The 20,944-nt window shown below is 46.0% G+C and overlaps 1 protein-coding gene and 1 pseudogene across 1 annotated transcript in view; both read left to right on the top strand.

Moving 5' to 3' along the window:
• Positions 1–20,944, top strand: part of LOC124798717 (protein grainyhead) — a 217,372-nt gene that overhangs the window by 147,698 nt on the left and 48,730 nt on the right. The window contains exons 6-7 of the mRNA XM_047262244.1: positions 9,528–9,622; positions 19,365–19,421. Of these exons, the coding sequence (XP_047118200.1) occupies positions 9,528–9,622; positions 19,365–19,421 (152 nt within the window). The remainder of the gene's footprint in view (positions 1–9,527; positions 9,623–19,364; positions 19,422–20,944) is intronic.
• On the top strand, positions 20,168–20,284 carry LOC124799666 (annotated as a pseudogene).

Here is a 20,944-nt window from a genome sequence, read left to right as displayed (position 1 = left end):
ATTATTAAACGCTATTGATGGCGATACAAAAAAAGAAGTAAGTTGGTAATAATGACGGGGAGAGGGAGGGTACTAGCTAATGTCTGACTGCACTCAGTGGTAATTATCCGAAACAGGTTGGCAACCACTGTTCTAGAACATGGGAACTCCTGCACCAGTTTCGTTCTTCTTCGTCTGGTTTCTGTCCTTGGGAGTCAGTCGTGTATCATGCAGTTCTGGATTTTTTACCCCTGATTGTAACTTATACAATTTATAAGGCTAAAGTGAATATACGCTCAGGGGGCATTAGGAAGCCGTTATGAATCACTGACTGTATATTATGTTAACTCATGAATTTATTAAACAGGGAGAAATTGCTTTTCGAACCATTCGTTGATAGTTAGCATGACCTATATGGTTACTCGTCATTGTGTTAATGCTTTACAAGCAAGTCAGTGGCGACATTTTGCGTGGGATGTGGTTTAAGCAGCTGCAAGAGATAAACGCTGGCAACGGTAGCAGACTGCATTCTCGCACGTATTACGTGTGATTTGTGTCTGCGTAATTGATCAAGGTCATTTATTTGATTTAATAACATTGGCAGTAACATACAATTTTTACTCTCACGAAATATTTGCATATTTTCCAAGGATAAAGTTTTACTTCTGTTGTCTACATCACCTTTAAACGGGAGCACAAAAAAAGGTCCGCAGCTCGTGGTCGCGCGGTAGCGTTCTCGCGTCCCGCGCCCGGGTTCCCGGGTTCGATTCCCGGCGGGGTCAGGGATTTTCTCTGCCTCGTGATGACTGGGTGTTGTGTGCTGTCCTTAGGTTAGTTAGGTTTAAGTAGTTCTAGGGGACTGATGACCATAGATGTTAAGTCCCATAGTGCTCAGAGCTATTTGAACCATTTTTGAACCACAGAAAAAAAAAATCCTCCATCAGCGAGACGCCTCATCTAGGTACTTCGACTGTGGAGTACGTTCGCAGCTGCTGCGTCATTTCAGTTACACAGTGAGATGCATCTGTTATCCGTACCGCAGCAGAAACGCGTCTGCAAGAAGCCAAGAACATTTACTCTCTTCTGATAATTCTTCACTCTCGTTGCGTAGTTGTCTTAGCGTGGGAGGACATGTGTAACTTCTGAAACCCCTCGTAAAAATCCCAGTAGGCACTCACACTCTCCAAAGACAATGCTTCGAAGCTTACTCGCTCGCTCATCTTGTGGACTTTGAGCACCGGACCAGCGCGCCCGGTAGGAGCACGAGAGCTTCGGCGGGCGCTCTCCGCCAGCGACGTTAACAGTTGCAGCAGCTACCACGCCGCGCGTAACACATGCGGGGGCCAATATGTGGTGCAGTGTAGGCCAGCCGCGGTGGCCGGCGTTAGCGCCGGGTCACTGCCCGCCACTGACCTTTAGACGCGGCACGGCGACGCGCGCTCGGCCGGCGGAGCGCGAGAAAAAGAAGTCGAGGGGTGCGTCCAGATGAGATACAAAGGACGGAAAAACACCCCGCCCCGGCCTGCCCCGCTAACAGGGGCCTTAATTAAACCTGGTGCCGTCGTGGCGCTCGTTTTGGCCACCATCCACGCACCTTGTTTTTGGCCAACGTAACGAGGAGGGTCCGCTGAAGGGCGCGGACCACGCCCACGCACGGGGAACGCCCGCGACGCCAGGTGCTGCTGCTGCTGCAGCAGCTGATGCTTCGCGGCGAACACTTGCATGGGTCTTGTCGACTTTTTATCTGGAGGGCGTACGCTGTAATCGTCTAGCTCTTGTCGAGAACTGCATCGCGCTGTTAACCACTGAACACTGTAGCTGCAATTGAAAATATCTCGTGTATCGCCTATCGCCTTTCGCGAGTTCCTGGTATTTATTTATTTGGCCAGTGTCTTGAAGAAGATTGTTAAGATAAACATCAGCAAAATTAAAGAAAGGAAAACCGTAATGGAATATACTCGAATTAAATCATGCGATGCTGAGGGCACTAAAAGTAAATCGATCGAAGAGTTTTCCTATTTTGGCAGTGGGCGAACTAGAGAGCATATAAAATGAGACTGTCAATAGTAAGGAAAATTCGAATGTAAATGTAAGCTTCTAAACGAAACCTTTTCGATGTAGGCTATTAGCCAGTATTTGTTGCGACTCAAATTTCGACACTTCTTTCTCAAGTCGTCAAACATAATACAAGTTGAAACTGTAGTCGCAATAAATAACGTTTTAACAACTTAAATCGGTATGAATTCATTTAAAAATTTCACGAAGGCTGTGGACCCAGTCATCATCAAACATAAATGTAAGTGTTTGCAAGTCTATTATGAAGGCATTTCTCCAGAGAGTTGCCTCGTACAGTAGTGAAACTTCAGCGATAAGTAGGAGGTCTGTAGACAAGAAGAGAATATAAGCTTTTGAAATGTGTCGCTGCAGAAGACTGCTGAAGATTAGATGAGTACAGCGAATAACAGATGGTTCAAATGGTGCTGAGCACTATGGGACTTAACATCTGAGGCCATCAGTCCCCTACACTTTGAATTACTAAAACCTAGCTAATCTAAGGACAGCACACACATCCATGCCCGAGGCAGGATTCGAACCTGCGACCGTAGCAGCAGCGCCGTTCCGGACTGAAGTGCCTAGAACCGCTCGGCCACAACGGCCGGCTGCGAATAACTGACAAGGAGGTACTGGGACAATAAGAAATTTGCCGCATAACTTAACTAAATTAAGCGATCGGTTGGTAGGACACATCCTGAGGCAACAAGAAAGTCAGTTTGGTAATGCAGGGATAGTTTCGATGCGAACACACAGCTGTGGTTCAAATGGCTCTGAGCACTATGGGACTTAACTTCTGAGGTCATTAGTCCCCTAGAACTTAGAACTAGTTAAACCTAGCTAACCTAAGGACATCACAAACATCCATGCCCGAGGCAGGATTCGAACCTGCGACCGTAGCGGTCTTGCGGTTCCGGACTGCAGCGCCTTTAACCGCACGGCCACTTCGGCCGGCACACACAGCTGTGGTGTGTAGAAATCTGCCTCTGTTACTAGTAGACACCAACTGAATATTCGGCGCGATGGCAATTTACTCGCTAAATGAGTAATACTCGCAGAGTTAAATGCGTTTTTCAGCTCTCGAATATTAAATTTCTTGCGTTATTTGCTGACCAGTACTGACTGTACAGACAAACTGATGTACGTTCAAATAAATTAGATCGAAATGGTGAAAAATTTAGATTCTCACTACAAGTAAATGCCACAAATTAACGTACCTAACGTCCTTAATGTATTCCAATGCGGTGTCGATCTGCAAGTGTGGCAGGCAGTTAAAGTCCTGATAGTGGAAGAAATTTTTGTTTTCGGCACGAAAGATGGAGAGAGGTGGTGGCGCAAAGCACCCTATCGCCATATTGTCCACGAGGGCGCGAGGTATTTACCAAATATCTCCAGAGTCTCAAGGAGTGACAACGGAATTCATGGTAGTTGTTTGTTGGGTGGCGCACTTGATGAGAGCACACACACTTTTGTAAAAGTTTCCCTCTCCCCTCTACCTTCTCCCCCCCCCCCTCCCACATACACACAAACACACACACACACACAAGCCAACCAACAATTTCACACGTGACTTCGTGTACACGTACGCGTTGGTTATTAGAGAAAGTGGTCGAGAAGACCTTCCGGTCCAGATGTTGTTTTTCGGTTCAGGTTCGTGACCACCTTCCAAAACCGGCTGAGGGCAGCTCGCCAGTCCCTGACTGAGAAGACAATAGCGAGCAACGGCAGCACCGCCATTCATTAGCTGCCACGCCACGCCAGGTTCGGTGGCCGCTGCACCGGCCGTCTCCATTAGGATCATCCCGGTGGACCCCCACTCCATCAGGCCCTGACCGGTTCCACTCGCTCTCCAGACGGCGTGCGGCGCCGCCGAATCAGGTGCACCTCGGCTTCTCGGAAACCCGCACACTGCTCCAGCCATCGCCGACTGGTTTCATTGAGCTCAGGCCACGCTACGTAGCCCCTACTTGCACTCGGTTTTGTGCGCTATTTGCCATACAGCTTCCCGCGTACACGTCCCAGGAATAGCTCCGCAGGTTCTTTCGATTGAGGACGCTTTCCTTTGGAGCGTATTGACATGTTGAAACTCACCTTGGATAGTACACTGAAACTGGTACACCTAACTAATATCGTGTAGGGCCCACGCTGCAACGCGACGTGGCATGGACTCGACTAAGGTCTGAAATAGTGCTGGAGGAAATTTACACCATGAGTCCCGTGGGGCTGTCCATAAATCGGTAAGAGCATCCCAGATATACTCAAGCGGAAGTGTTTACTTTCAGAAGAGTGTTCCTGGAGCCACTCCGTAGCAACTTTGGACGTGTGGGGTGTCGCATTGTCCTGATGGAAGTGACCAAGTCCGTCGGAATGCACGATGGACATGAATAGATGCAGGTGATCAGGCAGGATGCTTACGTACCATGTCACCTGTTGGAGTCGTATCTAAACGTATCAGGGCTCCCATATCACTCCAACAGCACACGCCCCACACCATTATAGAGCCTCCACCAGCTGGAACAGTACCCTGCTGACATGCAGCGTCCGTGGTTTCAGAGGATGTCTACGTATCCGTACACGTCCATTCGCTAGAAACAATTTGAAACGAGACTCGTCTGACCAGGCAACATGTTTGCAGTCATCAACAGTCAGGTGTCGGTGTTGACGGGCCCAGGCGAGGCGCAAAACTTTGTGTCAGGCAGTCATTAAAGGTTCACGTGTAGGCCTTCAGCTCCGAAAGCCCATATCGATGAGGTTTCGTTGAACCTTTCGCACGCTGACACTTGTTGATGACCCAGGACTGAAATTTGCGGAACGGTTGCACTTCTGTCACATGGAACGATTCTCTTCAGTCATCGTGGTCCTGTTCTTGCAGGATCTTTTTCCGATCGCATCGATGTCCGACATTTGATTTTTTACCGGATTTCTGATATTCCTTGCACACTCGTGACATGGTCGTTAGGAAAAACCCGCACTACATCGCTACTTCGGAGGTGCTGTGTCCCAACACTCGTGTGCAGACCATAACACCACGTTCAGACTCACTTAAATCTCGATAACCTGCCACTGAAGCAGCAGTAACCGATGTAACAACTGCTCCAGACACTTGTTGTCTTATGCAGGCGTTGCCTACTGCAGCGCCGTATTCTGCCTAATTACGTATCTCTATTTGAATACGCATGCCTATATCAGTTTCTTTGGCGCTTTAGTGTAGAATGAGATTTCGAAGTTCTTGACATGGATGTACTATAGCACTTAAACTCATCTTTAAAGTACAGTAGTAAATGATGACATTGACAGCGCCAAAGATTAAATTGACTATACAACCGTATCTGTAATGTCCATGGTATAGCGGTGCATCCAAAGATAATTTACAACCACCGAAAACTAAATTGACATTTTAATCGCCTCTTTTGTGAGCGTGTGTACATCTCGTATCTGCTTATCTTTCAAAGTATATCTATAAAAATTACAATATCTACCAGAATACGTATTTAAAAATGTCTTTACAGATATGTATTCAAAATTACCATTTTTAAAAATATTTCTGTTAAGATAATACGGCAGGTATTATATTTTGGTTGCTTACAGCATCATCGCTTCCCCTGGAGGCAATATCTGCTTTTGCTACATTTTTCTGCGTTTACGAAGCCGCTTAATAAATTCTGCGCATCTTTCTGAACACTACAATGAAGACCTTAACTCAATGGTCAGTTTGTTTCACCAAAGTAACAGTCCACCCATGACCTGCAGTTCTGGTAATGTGTCATCTACAGCAACAGATACGTGAGTTTCGCGGTATCTGTCTTCCTCTTCAGCTTGTCCGTGGCTGAAGTCCCCAATCCACCTTCACAAGACTTGTCTCAACCTGGTGGGACGAAAATCCGGTCTTGGTGGTGGCAAAATACTTGGCCCCCAGATGTCATCCTGCAATGGGAAAGCGGATTGTTGGACTGAATAGTGCGCAAGATCACAGGTCTATCAGCTGAGACGTACTGAATAGGCAAAGCAGATAACGATAAGTGCGAGGGCTCAGGACGCTAAGGCAGAGAACGCGCTACATGGATTATCCAGGACCTGATTTCTGCCACCTCTGACTTGTATCAACAGTAACACAATTTTACACCCACTATAACAGGTTGCTCATTGAACAATACTTCACACATTTTATTTGCACATTATGAGAGGATTTCAACTGCAAGTCGCTGACTGCTTTGCGTTTAAGACACTCTCAAAGAGTAACTCCACGCAAGCGTTATTTAACATATACCAACGATCGCTAGAAAATCTGTAGTTTACCTGTTATTTCAGTTACAGGATTTCACTTAAATGTAACTTATTTTTAGCAACTTTATTTCTCCTTCGTAATAAGGTTCCCAACAATTTCTGTACTGACAATATTTAGCAAGTAACGGATGAAAAATGAGTTTTAATATTTTATTCGTGTTTTTTCATGCTTGCTTTGTTCGGAACGCTTTTGGTAAGTAAAAATACATATTATGAGACCATTTCGGATTCATGTAGCCGTGTGGCACTAACAAATAACATTATGGCTAGCTGTTATTAATATATGTTAACGCAAGAACTTAATTTATAACGTGTACTGAATAATTCTGTCACTGCATGCTAAAAACTTCATACTGTTTAGCGTGAACATGTTTTAGTGATTATTTTTCGAACCATAGAATTACGAATGGCATGTGTAAGACCTCGGATCTGTTGCATGTAGTGCTTCACACGACCTACACACAGAAGTTTTCATAAAGCCACAATTTTTGTTACACGCACCATTTCAACATGTAAACACAGATCGCTCACATCTTTTGTTGAAAAGCATGTCTAAGATATATTAGGCGAATTTATTCCTTTATCGTCGTCAAAGATTGTTAGTGTTTACCATTTAATGTCTCCCTTGATTCATTCCACGCCGTCTGTAATGACAAACTTGGAGTTTTTCAGTGATGTTGGCGACGTAGTTTGACATAAAGGGTCTGTGGTTTCTTGTGCAGTTTCACTAATTTTTTACGCAACACAGGAGAAATGAGAAGTTACCGGCATCTGTCTTCCGGTACCTCATTGTGGCTGAAATCCCCAATTTATCTTCAAAAGACGTGTCTCAAAATATTGCACTTTCTCTAAACTGTGGGTATGAAGTGCATTATAGTATATCAATTATTTATTTATTACCTATTTTCGTCTTCTGATTCTCTTCAGGTATCATAAAATTATTTACAACAGCCTGTATGGCAAGGTTGTTACTGTTGCTGAGTCACTGCCACCGACAGCAATATGCATTATACACTCAATAATAAAATATACTAGTACAGTTAATCGGTCCTCATATGCCGTCACAATTAGGTTCCATCTTTTCGTATGGAGGTACTCACTGTACGTGCTCCCTACAGTGACACAGGATGGCTTATATTTTATTTGACGCCACTGTAAGAAAGTTGTAAATAATTTAATAATTCCTGAGGACGATCAGAAGATCAAAACCAGTAGTAAATATATAATTAATGTATCGGCAGCTTTTGCCGTTTTGGAAATATGACTTTTTTCAAAATTGTTACTGTTTAACCAGTAAATGTCACTTGGTATTCGCTGTTCTGAACGACGGTAGTTGACATTTCGACAGTTGCTGAAAAGGAGCATATCCTCTGCTACAATACACATGGTGCAGTAATTTATAACATGCCGTTGCTTGTTTTTGTTTCAATATGTTCGAGCACGATGGAACAAATAATCCACTGCACACACTATGTGGATTACGGTGGTTCAGTTAACCGTCGGCCATCCAGATTTACAATTTTGCTTGATTTCCCTAAAATGTGCGAGGTGACTGAAATGGTTCTTTTCAAAAAGACACGGCTTCCCTGTCCACCCCGAATGCGAGCGAATACTCGGTCTGTAGTGATCTCGTCGTCGACTGGACGATAAAGTCTTGGTTCTCTGAACTGTTCCATTTGTCGTATGCAATATTATTCCGGAGGTCACTGGTTACTTACATCAAAGCACTCTGCCAACATCTCTGAATAGTCCTCCATTGTCGATGGATTCTGTTGTACGCTGTATTTTGTTTAACTTAAATTTATCCCTGTTGTATGGATGTTATTTAAGGGCTGTATTATAATATTTTTATGAAATAACGTATAATGCAACAGTCACCATCTTACAAATATTTTAATACCACGATGCGTTTTGGCAGCAGGCTGCCTTCATCAGGTGCATTTACAGTTACTTTCACATTGTAATTAATATTAAGTTAGGTTAGTTTCCTTTGCTGCGTGTGCCAGTGAGGATATGTGTCGAAAAAGGCACCTATTCAGGAAGGTAAATATGTTATAGTGTGTACATTGTGTGATAAGCATGATTAGACGTTTTATTACTGTATTTACTTACATTTTGTTGGTAATCTCGTTGTCTGGCACATAGGGCACAGAAAAAAGTACATCACAACTTAACACTTTGACAATCATTTTTTGACGTCAGTCCAAAGAGTCTCAGAAGGTAAGACTTCCAAAAAAGATACAGCGACCATATAAATGTCTACCAAACTAACAATAGTCACTCACGTGAAAAAACACGGGCCACCCATTCCATGATATTGCGTATGATCTTCATATATTACATAAAATGGACAAGGGACACGAAATGGACTTACGTGTAGAACTGGAAATATTTATTCATGGCACAGCAAATGGAGACGTGGTAGTAAATGATGAACTGGAAAGAAACAATATTAACTTCTTTAAAAATTTCTGTAATGTTAAATGCTCATTTAGTTGAGGAAAATTACTTTTATCAACTAATCACCTAATATTTGCCATGACATAAGTACATCTAGACATAAATGTTGCATCTTCACGGTATACTCCAGTTTTAGCAATAGAAACTGGTTTATCTTAGCTTCTGAGACTCTTCGGATTGATATAAACAAATTATTGTGAAAGTGTTAAGTTGTGTTGAACCTGGTACTGTGCTCAGTGTGCGATACAACGAAATGCACTAAAAAAAATGATTAATCATTCTTATCACATGGTGTACACACCACAGCATTTTTATCTTCCTGAACAGGCGTCTTTTTCGACATATAGCCACCCCGGCACACAAAAAAGGAAACTAACCTCATTTCGTATTAATTACAATGTTAATTACAATGTAAAAGTAACTGTAAAAGCACCTGATGATGGCAGCATGCTGCAGAAGCGCATCGTGCTAATAAATTATTAATAGCAAGTGAAAGTTGCAGTATACATTATTTCATAAAAAAACTGTAATATGTGTTCCCTGGGGACGAGCGATTGTGCACTCATGCAAGGTCATAGGTTCCATACGTCAAAGCACTCTGATAACATCACTGAAGAGCTCTCAGTTGTCAATGGATTCTGTTGTACACTACAATCTGTGTCTCCTTACGAACGAGCCGTTGTGCAAGTATGCTTAAGCATGTGTCACTGGAGTGTACCGTCCTATGTCAGCGTGAACGTTGTGTGTTCCAGATACGAAGAACAGCGTCGGCCTGGTGGGCTGTATAGAGGAAGTGTCGCACAACGCCATCGCTGTCTACTGGAACCCGCTGGAGAGTTCTGCAAAGGTGAGCTAGCGCACCGCGCCCCGAGATCTTTCGCCTTCGAGGGCGAACTGCCCGCTGTACACACACAGCGGCCGGTCCGCCCGCGGCCCTGCCAACGACAACGACAGCAGCGGCGGCGGCGGCAATCAATTTGAATAATTGCAAATGGTAGCAGCGGCGCTATTATGAAAATAGTGAGGCCCCGTTAAGAGCACGAGTTTCGATAGCCTGACGTCCCGCACAAAATGTGCAGTGGCACGCTGATTGCCCGGTAGCGGCGGCGACCGACTCATTAATATGTATAGCCGCTCCAGCCCCGGCAGCGAGACACCCGCCCCGGGCTCCAATCGCCCGCTGGTCACCGTTAACCGGCCGCGCACCTCAGATCCGGAGCGTTGTCTTTATTATTCAGCTACTGTGCCATCTCGAGACAGCTCCTTTCCAACTTCAGTTTAATGTATCGCAGCAACGCGTTCTCAGATTGCTAGCGAGCGATCAGCACACACCTACTTAGCCATTAATTTTGGCCTCCGCGGCGAGAGTCTGACTCTTGAAGTGGCTGGTCGTTCTTGAAATGGCTGATCGTTCTTGAAATGGCTTATCCTTCTCAAAGTAGCTGGTTCTAGAAGTTCCTGGCCCTTTTCGAAGCGGCTGGCCCTTTTCGAAGCGGCTGGTCCCTAGTCTGAATCTACGTCATAAGCCGGCACTTTCATCGCCCGTTCAGGCGGTGCTTTCAAGAAGGAATCAACCAACAATTTATAAAGCAAGACGCTACTAGCAAGTCGCTCTTGATCGCGAGAGTGTCCCTGCTAACATGACTAGCGAAATATACGGGTCGCATCGAACATGCTGTATGCTAGTCAGAGATTGGAGTCCCAGTTTCCAATTATGAGACAACCAGTTGCGGCTATCGTGGCATTTATAAATGAATCAGTTCGTTGGCCTCCTAACTGACTTGACCGAATTGTGACATTGATAGTATGCATCCGCCCGTCGAATGGAGACTATAAGCTTGGCAACCTTGTTCGTATTCGAGAAGAGTAGATTTTTCCCAACAGGTTTTACCTTCATCGCCATAAACAAAATAATTGCTGCACGACAGTTACATGTGACACAACAAAAACATGTTTATTTGTATGTTTGCCCAGCGAATATACTGCTTGTAATTCTTTAACTTCACAATGTCAGTGAGCAGGAGTAGCCAGATAACACATTATGGCATTGTAAAGCATTTCTACAATGACCAATCCATCAGACTGCATGCACGAGAGAGTTTAAAGCACAACAAATACACTTCATGAAGAAAGAGCATAATTATGTGCGAAAAAAGTCAGATAAAAACGTTGTCAACATTTCTTACCCCGTTCTATTGGAGGCGAAAAGGGCTTTAACTCGTATTTACACTACAATTATTTGAGTAAATCATCCTTTGGTTCGTGATGCCCTAAGAGTAGACAGGTTCACAGGAAAAATATATGCATACATATTCTCCTTATTGATGAGAGGAATAAATTCCCTAAATTAGCGCAAGATGTTCATGAATTTTCACGATTCACAAGATTGGTTACTGTATTTTTGCTTATTGCCATGTTTCGGCTGCTGCCATCGTATTAAAACCTAGAAATTCGTAAAACCAATTTCAGTGTCAGTTGGAATAAACCCTATCCAAAAGCTGGATGTGTTACGAGTTCTAAGTTTTGATCTGATGATATCAGTAACTAGAATGCCTGAATAAATGATACCACGCTAAACAGATGGATTTATCAGGGGAAAAAGTTTTCTTGTTCTGTCATGCGTAAACCACTTCCCGTTTTCAGGGTCTCAACCATACACAGTATAACTAAATTCTCTTTACAGATTTTGAGGATAGGTTCCTTACACCAAAGCAAGAAAAAAAAGTGCAGCAAATATTGGCTCTAAAATGCATACCTTAAGAACTATCAGCTATTGTTCATCTTCGTTATTGTGAAACACATCTGCCCTACTGCGAGCTCTTTGGTTTCCATATTTTCAGAGGAAGAAATATATAACAAAATAAGAAAAAAACGTCTAGTAAACATGGGCTTTACAATGCATACCTTAAAAGCTATGAGCCCTTGTTCAATAGAAGAGATGAGTTCAGCAGTAGGGAAGATGAGCATATGCTCACAATTCCTTCGATATTCATTTTGGAGCCCACGATTACTTGCCTTTTTTTCCTAGTTTTTGAGTGGGGAACCTGTCCTCAAAGACTGTAAAGGAATGTTGTTGCACCCTGTCTAAGAATTTTCTTTGGAAAAAAGAAAGAGAAAAGAACGGAGAAAAATTTGTGTTTTGCACGGAGACGCGGGACCCAGCCGTAGAAAGCTGTATTGGAGATTCATTCACCGGCAGTTAATTTACAAATCTTTGTTTTACACTTTCATGAACCCAGTGCTTGAGTAGTAGTGTAGAAAATTGCACAACATTCTATTTTACAACCGCGACGTCTAACGTAAACGGCGAACCAGCAAGCGTACAACACACGTGTGACGCCACGCTCTCACACGCGGGGGGGAAATTGCCGGGGCAATTCACATCTCATCAGAGCTGTCGTATTTTAAGTGCGAGAGCCGTAATGGCAGCGTGGAAGCCGCATTTTACGGAGTTTTCGGCGTCATTTCGTGTGAGCACTTTACAGCCAGTAAACAATATCGCGGGAAACTTTAATTGCGATAGGTCTCCTCTGCAGCCGGAGCGTTACGTGTGTGCGTGCGAGCGGTGCGTGGGGCAGAGGCGGCCGCACGATTTACGACAACAATTAACGGCAGGCGAGCGGGCTACCTAATTACCCGCGTTGCGCCGGAGCGCCGCACCGCCCCGGATCGCGTGACGCGGCCGGAGCTGACGACTTATCTGGCCGCGGGCCGACAGTCGCGCCCGCTGCAGGTGGACCGCTGCCGTGCCGGCCCCACGTGTCGGACCCGCCAGCCTCCGCTCCCGTTACCTAACACAGCATCAGTACCACGCCTTCTCCATCTGTCGCTCCATTACTCTTCGAAAAGCAGCTTCTCTTAAGCGTACTGACACCCAGGTACCTCATCAACTTTCCCTTTAAGCCGCTTAGTATTCGTCTTCGTCGCTCTATGACTTTTACATTGCTGTGAGAAGGTAGTACGTACGACGTGCGACAATAAGGTACATCTACATTTATACTCCGCAAGCCACCCAAGGGTGTGTAGCGGAGGGCACTTTACGTGCCACGGTCATTACCTCCCTTTTCTGTTCCAGTCGCGTATGGTTCGCAGGAAGAACGACTGTCTGAAAGCTTCCGTACGCGCTCAAATCTCCCTAATTTTACATTCGTGATCTCCTCGGGATGTATAGCTAGGGGGAAGCAGTATATTCGATACCTCATCCAGAAACGCACCCTCTCGAAACCCGGACATCAAGCTACACCGCGATGCAGAGCGCCTCTCTTGCAGATTCTGCCACTTGAATTTGCTAAACATCTCCGTAACGTTATCACGCTTACCACATAACCCTGTGACGAAACGCGCCGCTCTTCTATGGATCTTCTCTATCTCGTCCGTCAACCCGACCTGGTACGGATCCCACACTGATGAGCAATACTCAAATATAGATCAAACGAGTGTTTTGTAAGCCACCTCCTTTGTTGATGGACTACATTTTCTAAGGACTCTCCCAATGAATCTCAACCTGGCACCCGCCTTACCAACAATTAATTTTATATGATCATTCCACTTCAAATCGTTCCGCACGCATACTCCCAGATATTTTACAGAAGTAACTGCTACCAGTGTTTGTTCCGCTACCATATAATCATACAATAAAGGATCCTTCTTTCTATGTATTCGCAATAGATTACATTTGTCTATGTTAAGGGTCAGTTGCCACTCCCTGCACCAAGCGCCTATCCGCTGCAGATCTTCCTGCATTTCGGTGCATTTTTCTTATGCTGCAACTTCTCTGTATACTACAGCATCATCTGCGAAAAGCCGCATGGAACTTCCGACATTATCTACTAGGTCATTTACATATATGGTGAAAAGCAATGGTCCCATAACACTCCTCTGTGGCACGCCAGAGGTTACTTTGTCTGTAGACGTCTCTCCATTGAGAACAACATGCTGTGTTCTGTTTGCTAAAAACTCTTCAATCCAGCCACACAGCTGATCTGATATTCCGTAGGCTCTTACTTTGTTTATCAGGCGACAGAGCGGAACTGTATCGAACCCCTTCCGGAAGTCAAGGAAAATGGCATCTACGTGGGAGCCTGTATCTAATATTTTCTGGGTGTCATGAACAAATAAAGCGAGTTGGGTCTCACTCGATCGCTGTTTCCGGAATCCGTGTTGATTCCTACAGAGTAGATTCTGGGTTTCCAGAAATGACATGATACGCGAGGTACTGAGACTGGTCAGAAAAAAACACCTTCACTTACATTTTTAACCAACATGACTGGTATCACCTTCAAAGTAACTCCCTTCAACCAGCACATACTTACTGCAACGTTGCTCCATTATTGGCAGCATCTCTGAAACTCGTCTTCCAGTATACCAGCAAAAACCCTTGTTACAGCCGTTTAAATGTCCTGTACTGTTTCAAAATGGTCCCTTTTAACAGCTAACTTCACTTTTGGAAATAAAAAAAGCCAATCAGTGCCATGTCCGGTGAATGAGATTGTGATAGCAATGCAATTCGCTCCACATCACACTGGGGTGATGCTTTTCAAAAGTTGTGACTTTTTGCCACGATTTGATTTCACCGTTCCCCTTTCCTCTGTCCTCATCATCATTATCACCATTATCATCATCATCATCAACAACAACAACAACAACAGGCCGGCCGGAGTGGCCGTGCAGTTCGAGGCGCTACAGTCTGGAGCCGATCGAGCGCTACGGTCGCCGGTTCGAATCCTGCCTCAGGCATGGATATGTGTGGTGTCCTTAGGTTAGTTAGGTTTAATTAGTTCTAAGTTCTAGGCGACTGATGACCTCAGAAGTTAAGTAGCATAGTACTCAGAGCCATTTGAACCATTTTTGAACAACAACAACACTGGCAACTACAAGCGCGCCGCGACACGCTACGTACACTCGCCTCAGCCGTCTGTTGTCCACGAAAAGCACCGAAATGGAGTGCAGCTGAAAGATATATGCCCGGCAGAGCGCCTCTGTGAAGGCAAGCGAGCATGACCGGCAGCTACGAACTGCTCATCCGGTAGCCAGCAGCCGCGCGGTCGCTCAAGCGTCACGGGGTAAACAAATAGCGCCAATATATTTGAACACGGCACAGCAGCTCTGCCGATGCTATCGCCGCATTACCAATTATTTCTGCGGCTCGCGGGGGAGTAGGAGAGTGCCCGGCCGCTATCGCCGTCCCCGCCTGAACAATCGCACTGTGCGCCGCTGCTGTCGTTGACAAATGCCGATCAGCGTGCCTCACGAGTCCGTCCACTAATTAGAAGAGATTGGCGGGTCGCGTCCGCACCGTTGCACAGCCGCCAGCAACAGCGCGCTCCTGTGCTTCCGGAATGAGTCGCCGGCCGAGCTCCATAAATTGTCGTCTCGGACGACTGCCGAGGCGGTCGTTATCGGGGCCGCGCGGTTCGTGAACGATGGCCGCCATTATCGGGTTTCGGGACGTGCCGGCATGCAGACGCGGCACCCGGCGTTGCGCCCGATCCCGAGTCGCGAGCGACATCTAGTACAAGAAGCAGTGGCTGCATTCCCAGCCAGATCGCTATTACAAGGCGCGTCTGCTACAACGTTTGGTGAACTGGCCGGTGTATAAACGGCAGCGTATGCCCATGCAGTGAGGAGAAACGTGCAGACTAGCGCCGCGTAGACTCCAACACAATAATCTGAAGCAAATTTGTCTACCGCGGCCAGTCGAACGCAATGTCCCTCTTCGAAGAGGGCAACGCTGATTTTTCTCCATTTTAACCATCTGACTCCAAACTGCGCTAGAGTGGTCTAGAAAACGGGAATTTGAGTGATGAAAATTTGTGTAACTATACGGGGCGATCAAAAAGTCTCGTTTGAGGGCGTTGCCCCAGCGTATGTGCAACGCGGAGCGACTCCGGTCCGGGTATATAAGCACTTTCTTTTCTTTCTTTCTTTTGCTTGTGCCGTTTATCCCGCCGGTACGCAGGGTCGGCATGGTTCATCGGATGTGGCAATGTTAGTTGAAGGGGTGGCAGGATGCCCTTCCTACCGCCACCCCATACCCCCCTGGGAAGGAATTAGTGTACCCCAACTGTCTGCGACTAGTGTAATCCATGGAATAGTGCGAAAGTGTTCAGATGCCTACGAGCCGTGTAACTGAGGCGGGACGTGGGGACCAGCCCGGTATTCACCCAGGGGGATGTGGAAAACCGCCTAAAAACCACATCCAGGCTGGCCGGCACACCGGCCCTCGTCGTTAATCCGCCGGGCGGATTCGATCCGGAGCCGGCGCGCCTACCCGAGTCCAGGAAGCAGCGCGTTAGCGCGCTCGGCTAACCTGACGGGTGCAGGTATATAAGCACTGACATTTAGGAAAGGAAGCATTGTGGCATTCGTGGCTTCACGCCGTGAATGCGGCAAATGCGGAAACGAGAGCTACGGCAACATTACCAAATGTGTCTAAACAGAATCAGCGTGTTGTTGTTCTTTTCTTGGTTGCCGAAGGACGAACATCGGTAGACATCCATCGAAGAATGATGAATGTGTATGTGCCAGCACGTCTGTCGAAAACCACAATGCTGGTTGCGATTCGACATGAGACGCCGGTCGATCTGGGAGGCCAGCCTAGTTCATTAAGTGAGAAGGCACCCTATAGCCTTGATTTCTCCCCATTCGATCAAGACGCCTTCGGTCCATTAAAAAAGGCGTCGAAGGGTCGATGATTACTGTCGGACGAGAATGTGCAATAGGCAGTTACGGACTCCTTCAAGCAGCAGGACACGCTTATTTTTCTAAACGGGTAACTTCAACCTGATGCGTCGCTGGGATAATTGCTTTAACGCACACGGCGATATTGCTCGATTAGCATACCGATTCTGGACAGTACGGTCTTCGAACGGAAAATTTTTGATCGCCGCTTACTGGTACGGTAGCGTACGTTCGGGTGTTCATCTATAAATTGTCGTGTTTTGGTCAGTTTGGGCCTTCTGCGCGAAGCATCAAGAGGTTCATTCCCTAGATCTTGGATCAGGACGTGGGGCGAAGTTTGTGATTGTTCATAAAATTTTATTTGTTCTGAATAAGGGAGTAGACGGTGGCTTTCTCTGTTGTCTAATGTATGTGTCAAGGAAGTATCTGTTAGTTCCTTTTACTATACGGATTGCTTTGTTTTGGAAGGTTTGGAGGTATAAGAGGTTCGTACCTGATGCCATAGAGCCGTACAAGATGACTGGAAGTATCAGCAGATGCCACATTTAATTTACGGTCTATTGACAGCTCCTGGCCATTAAGAGAAGGTTCAAATGGCTCTGAGCACTATGGGACTCAACTGCTGAGGTCATTAGTACCCTAGAACTTAGAACTAGTTAAACCTAACTAACCTAAGGACATCACAAACATCCATGCCCGAGGCAGGATTCGAACCTGCGACCGTAGCGGTCTTGCGGTTCCAGGCTGCAGCGCCTTTAACCGCACGGCCACTTCGGCCGGCATTAAGAGAAGGGTACAGCGGAAATAAGAGGAGGTGACGAAGTAACAGACGAACTTCGCCTTTTCGACACAAATTGCGAAAAACTGCGAGGGAGACACGAGTATTCGGAATTGAGGGAAAATTAGGGTTTAACGCACCATGATATGGTACCCACTTCGAAAGTTAATTTACGTTTTAGAACAGCACCTCGAAATGTCAGAAAATTGAAGAGTCTTGGATGTCTTGTTCTGTTTTCCAGTATGAACGCGTCATCTTGAGTTGTTTCACCCTGGATATTGCAACCAATACAATAGAAATTTAATGCTGCAATCGTGACATAGCTGTTCTGGCAGCAGCTGCTGCTGCTGCTGCTGCTGTGTCTGCCAGTTTTTTGAGGTGGTGGAGGTGGTGCTTGTGGTGGTGGTGCATTTGCGTTGTTCCAAATGTTGTTGTTTTCAGAAAATGTGTCAGTAATGAGGTACATGTGCAATGTTCACGGGTAAAACTGCACATTATTTGTCTCTCCATCCACTAATGGCCAGCTTCCTATTCAAATGCAGCAGCAAGGTTAGTGTTAAGTATTGTTAGCACTATAGTTACGTTATGACGAATGTAATAATTATAAGAGGCATGGCAAATTGCTGCTGGTGTCATTATTTCCCGCAGCAGATGCATGATAGTGGAAAATGTGCTTTTGCTCCCTTAGTACCTAAATTAATTGACAGGTGTACAAGCACATTTGCTGGACAATGGTTCCTATTAAATCCATTACCAATTCAGCGCAGTTTATTAGGTGTTTGTGAGGTAACTTAAGAATTTATGGGTGTTGAGACCGACGGCAGTAGCACGCTTCTGCACAATATTTTGATGACCAACATAGTTTTCTTGGTCAAATGCTGCTAGAAATTATTTTACATATATTTGATTCCTGGACACCAACTATAGTGTCATCGGAGTCGCAGCAGCGTCTGGCGAAGACGACTGCTTTGGTAGTGGACGTATTGTTACAAAGAATGACAACGTCACCTCAGGTCACACATTACGTTATTTCTTGTTTCGATTTATTACCAAGTCATTTTCAGGTGATCTCTTCCTTTTTGTTCTTCTTTCCCCTCTCTTTTTAGACAGGTCATTTGATAACTACGTGGTTTCATGATGAAACCCGTAATGATATCACTTTGGTGATCTGAGGCTGAAAGCCGGCCGGGGTGGCCGAGGGGTTCTAGGCGCTACAGTCAGGAACCGCGAGACCGCTACGATCGCAGGTTCGAATCCTGCCTCGGGCATGGATGTGTGTGATGTTAGGTCCTTTCTGGGTGCGTGCTCTGGAGAATCGGCGCAAAGTTTCTCTCCGATAGTATGGTGTGTCGCAAAGGGCGTTGTCGGTCCGTGCGTCCGGTCACTGGTGACCTGGTCAGTTCATTAGTGATGACTGGGTGTTGTGTGATGTCCTTAGGTTAGTTAGGTTTAAGTAGTTCTAAGTTCTAGGGGGGAGTGATGACCTCAGATGTTAAGTCCCATAGAACTCAAAGCCTTTCTTTTTTTAGGCTGAAATAAATAATAAAAAAATTTACAAGGCAGTTCTTATGCTTCCCTATGGCAGAGTGGCTAGTATACGTAAATCGGAAGTACATTTTGAGCCTTATCTTGCTCACTGAGACATGCCACAAGTCGAAAGCTGACCCCTGCTCACTAATGAACTGGCTCTGAGCACTCTGAGACTTAACAGCTATGGTCATCAGTTCCCTAGAACTTAGAACTACTTCAACCTAACTAACCTAAGGACATCACACAACACCCAGTCATCACTAATGAACTGACCAGGTCACCAGTGACCAGACGCACGGACCGACAACGCCCTTTGCGACACACCCTGCTATCGGAGAGAAACTTGGCGCCGATTCTCCAGAGCACGCACCCAGAAAGGACCGCGCCACTGCGGTCAACAAACTAGAGGAGAGCGAGTCGGTCTGACAGGCAGACACGCCGAGTAACGAGCACCTGCCCCCTCCCCCCCGGCCGGCACCGCCCTAATCCTGCCACGTTTATCGACGCCGCGAGCCCCCGTTCTATTACCCATTATTCTGCTGGCCGCCGCAACAGGCGCGATTTATGTTCACATTGTGTATGTGTTCTCCTCTTGTTTCAGATCAACGTGGCGGTGCAGTGTCTCAGCACGGACTTCAGCAGTCAGAAGGGAGTTAAGGTGAGTCGGACTGCGCCCGCGCCCGCGGACAGCACTTAGGAGTGATTTAGATACTTATCTGGACGCCGTAATCGGAGTGGTTGCATACGTGCGCTGACCGCGCATTTCTCAGCGTCACGGCGTTCTGTAATTTCCGGAGCGGGCGAGCGAGCGCCCACAGCGTGGGGCGACGACCGCAGCGCGATTGTTATTCTCCCCGTATAGCTGCCAACATGATGCAACAATGCTGCTTCAGTTTTCTCCTCTTAGCAGTGCGTTCTCATTGCTGTGTACAAAAACTTTCACAGTCATCGAGGAAAAAAAGCGCAGTAAGGGTAATATGTGTTGTTATCTCCAGTTTTATGTCCCATGGATCATGTGTACACGTAATTGTAATGATGTTGAACGAGTCACTTTGTATTCATATTTCACATTCATATACAGACTTATATTGCTAAGTAGGTACAAACTGCAGGAAACAATTCCTAAGCGGATAAGGAGCAAAAGATGCAATTATATGTTCGAGAAACATATTAAGTCTCAACTGTATGTACAATACTGAAAACGGGCTGAAACAATGAATTAAAAATTGCACAAAGGCCGGGATTCGAACCTAGGTACCCTACTCACTAGGCAGAAGCGCTAATCTCTGCACCACCGCAGCATTGCAGCTAACACAGTTGTACGGATTAACCTAATATGTCACCCTCTCTAGTAAAAACTCCAATTCACGCCTCAGCCCATTTTGATGTTCCCCTTCTTAACTCGGCAACGGCCTTGCCGCAGTGGATGCACCGGTTCCCGTGAGATCACCGAAGTTAAGCGCTGTCGGGCGTGGCCGGTACTTGGATGGGTGACCATCCAGCCGCCATGCGCTGTTGCCAAATTTGTGGTGCACTCAGCCTCGTGATGCCAAATGAGGAGCTACTCGACCGAATAGTAGCGCCTCTTGTCAAAGGAAACCATCATAACGACCGGGAGAGCGGTGTGCTGACCACACGCCCCTCCTATACGCACCCTCATCTGAGGATGACACGGCGGTCGGATGGTACTGATATGTTCCGGACACATGTTAAGTCTCCACTTTATCTGTGATAATGGAAACAGGCCGAAGTAATGAATTAAAATTGGTACAAAGGCCAGGATTCGAATTCTGGTCTCCTGTTCATTAGGCAGATGCACCACCCATTGTGTCACCTGGCACTGTGGCTAAGACAGCTGCACGAATTACCCTAGTAAGCCTCCTTTCCTAATACATGGGCTGAGGCATGAATTGGAGTTTGTGTTACGTTGGAAGCCATACTAGGGAATCCATGCAGCTGTGTTAGCCACAATGCCAGCGCGGCGAAGTGATTAGTTCATCTGCCTAGTGAGCATGAGGCTTGGTTTCAAATCCCAACCTTGGTATAAATTTTAATTCATTGCTTCAGTCTGTATTCATTATCATAAAACATGTGGATATATGTCTGGAAATGGATTCCAAGGAAGATACACCCACTTGAGGGTGGAGATGAAAGATACCTGTCAGTAACCGTGGTATCAGC

This window comes from Schistocerca piceifrons, chromosome 5 (assembly GCF_021461385.2).
Source record: "Schistocerca piceifrons isolate TAMUIC-IGC-003096 chromosome 5, iqSchPice1.1, whole genome shotgun sequence".
Classification (NCBI taxonomy): Eukaryota; Metazoa; Arthropoda; class Insecta; order Orthoptera; family Acrididae; genus Schistocerca; species Schistocerca piceifrons.
The sequence above is the reverse complement of the archived record's forward strand: the minus strand, read 5'-3'. Positions and strand labels throughout refer to the sequence as shown.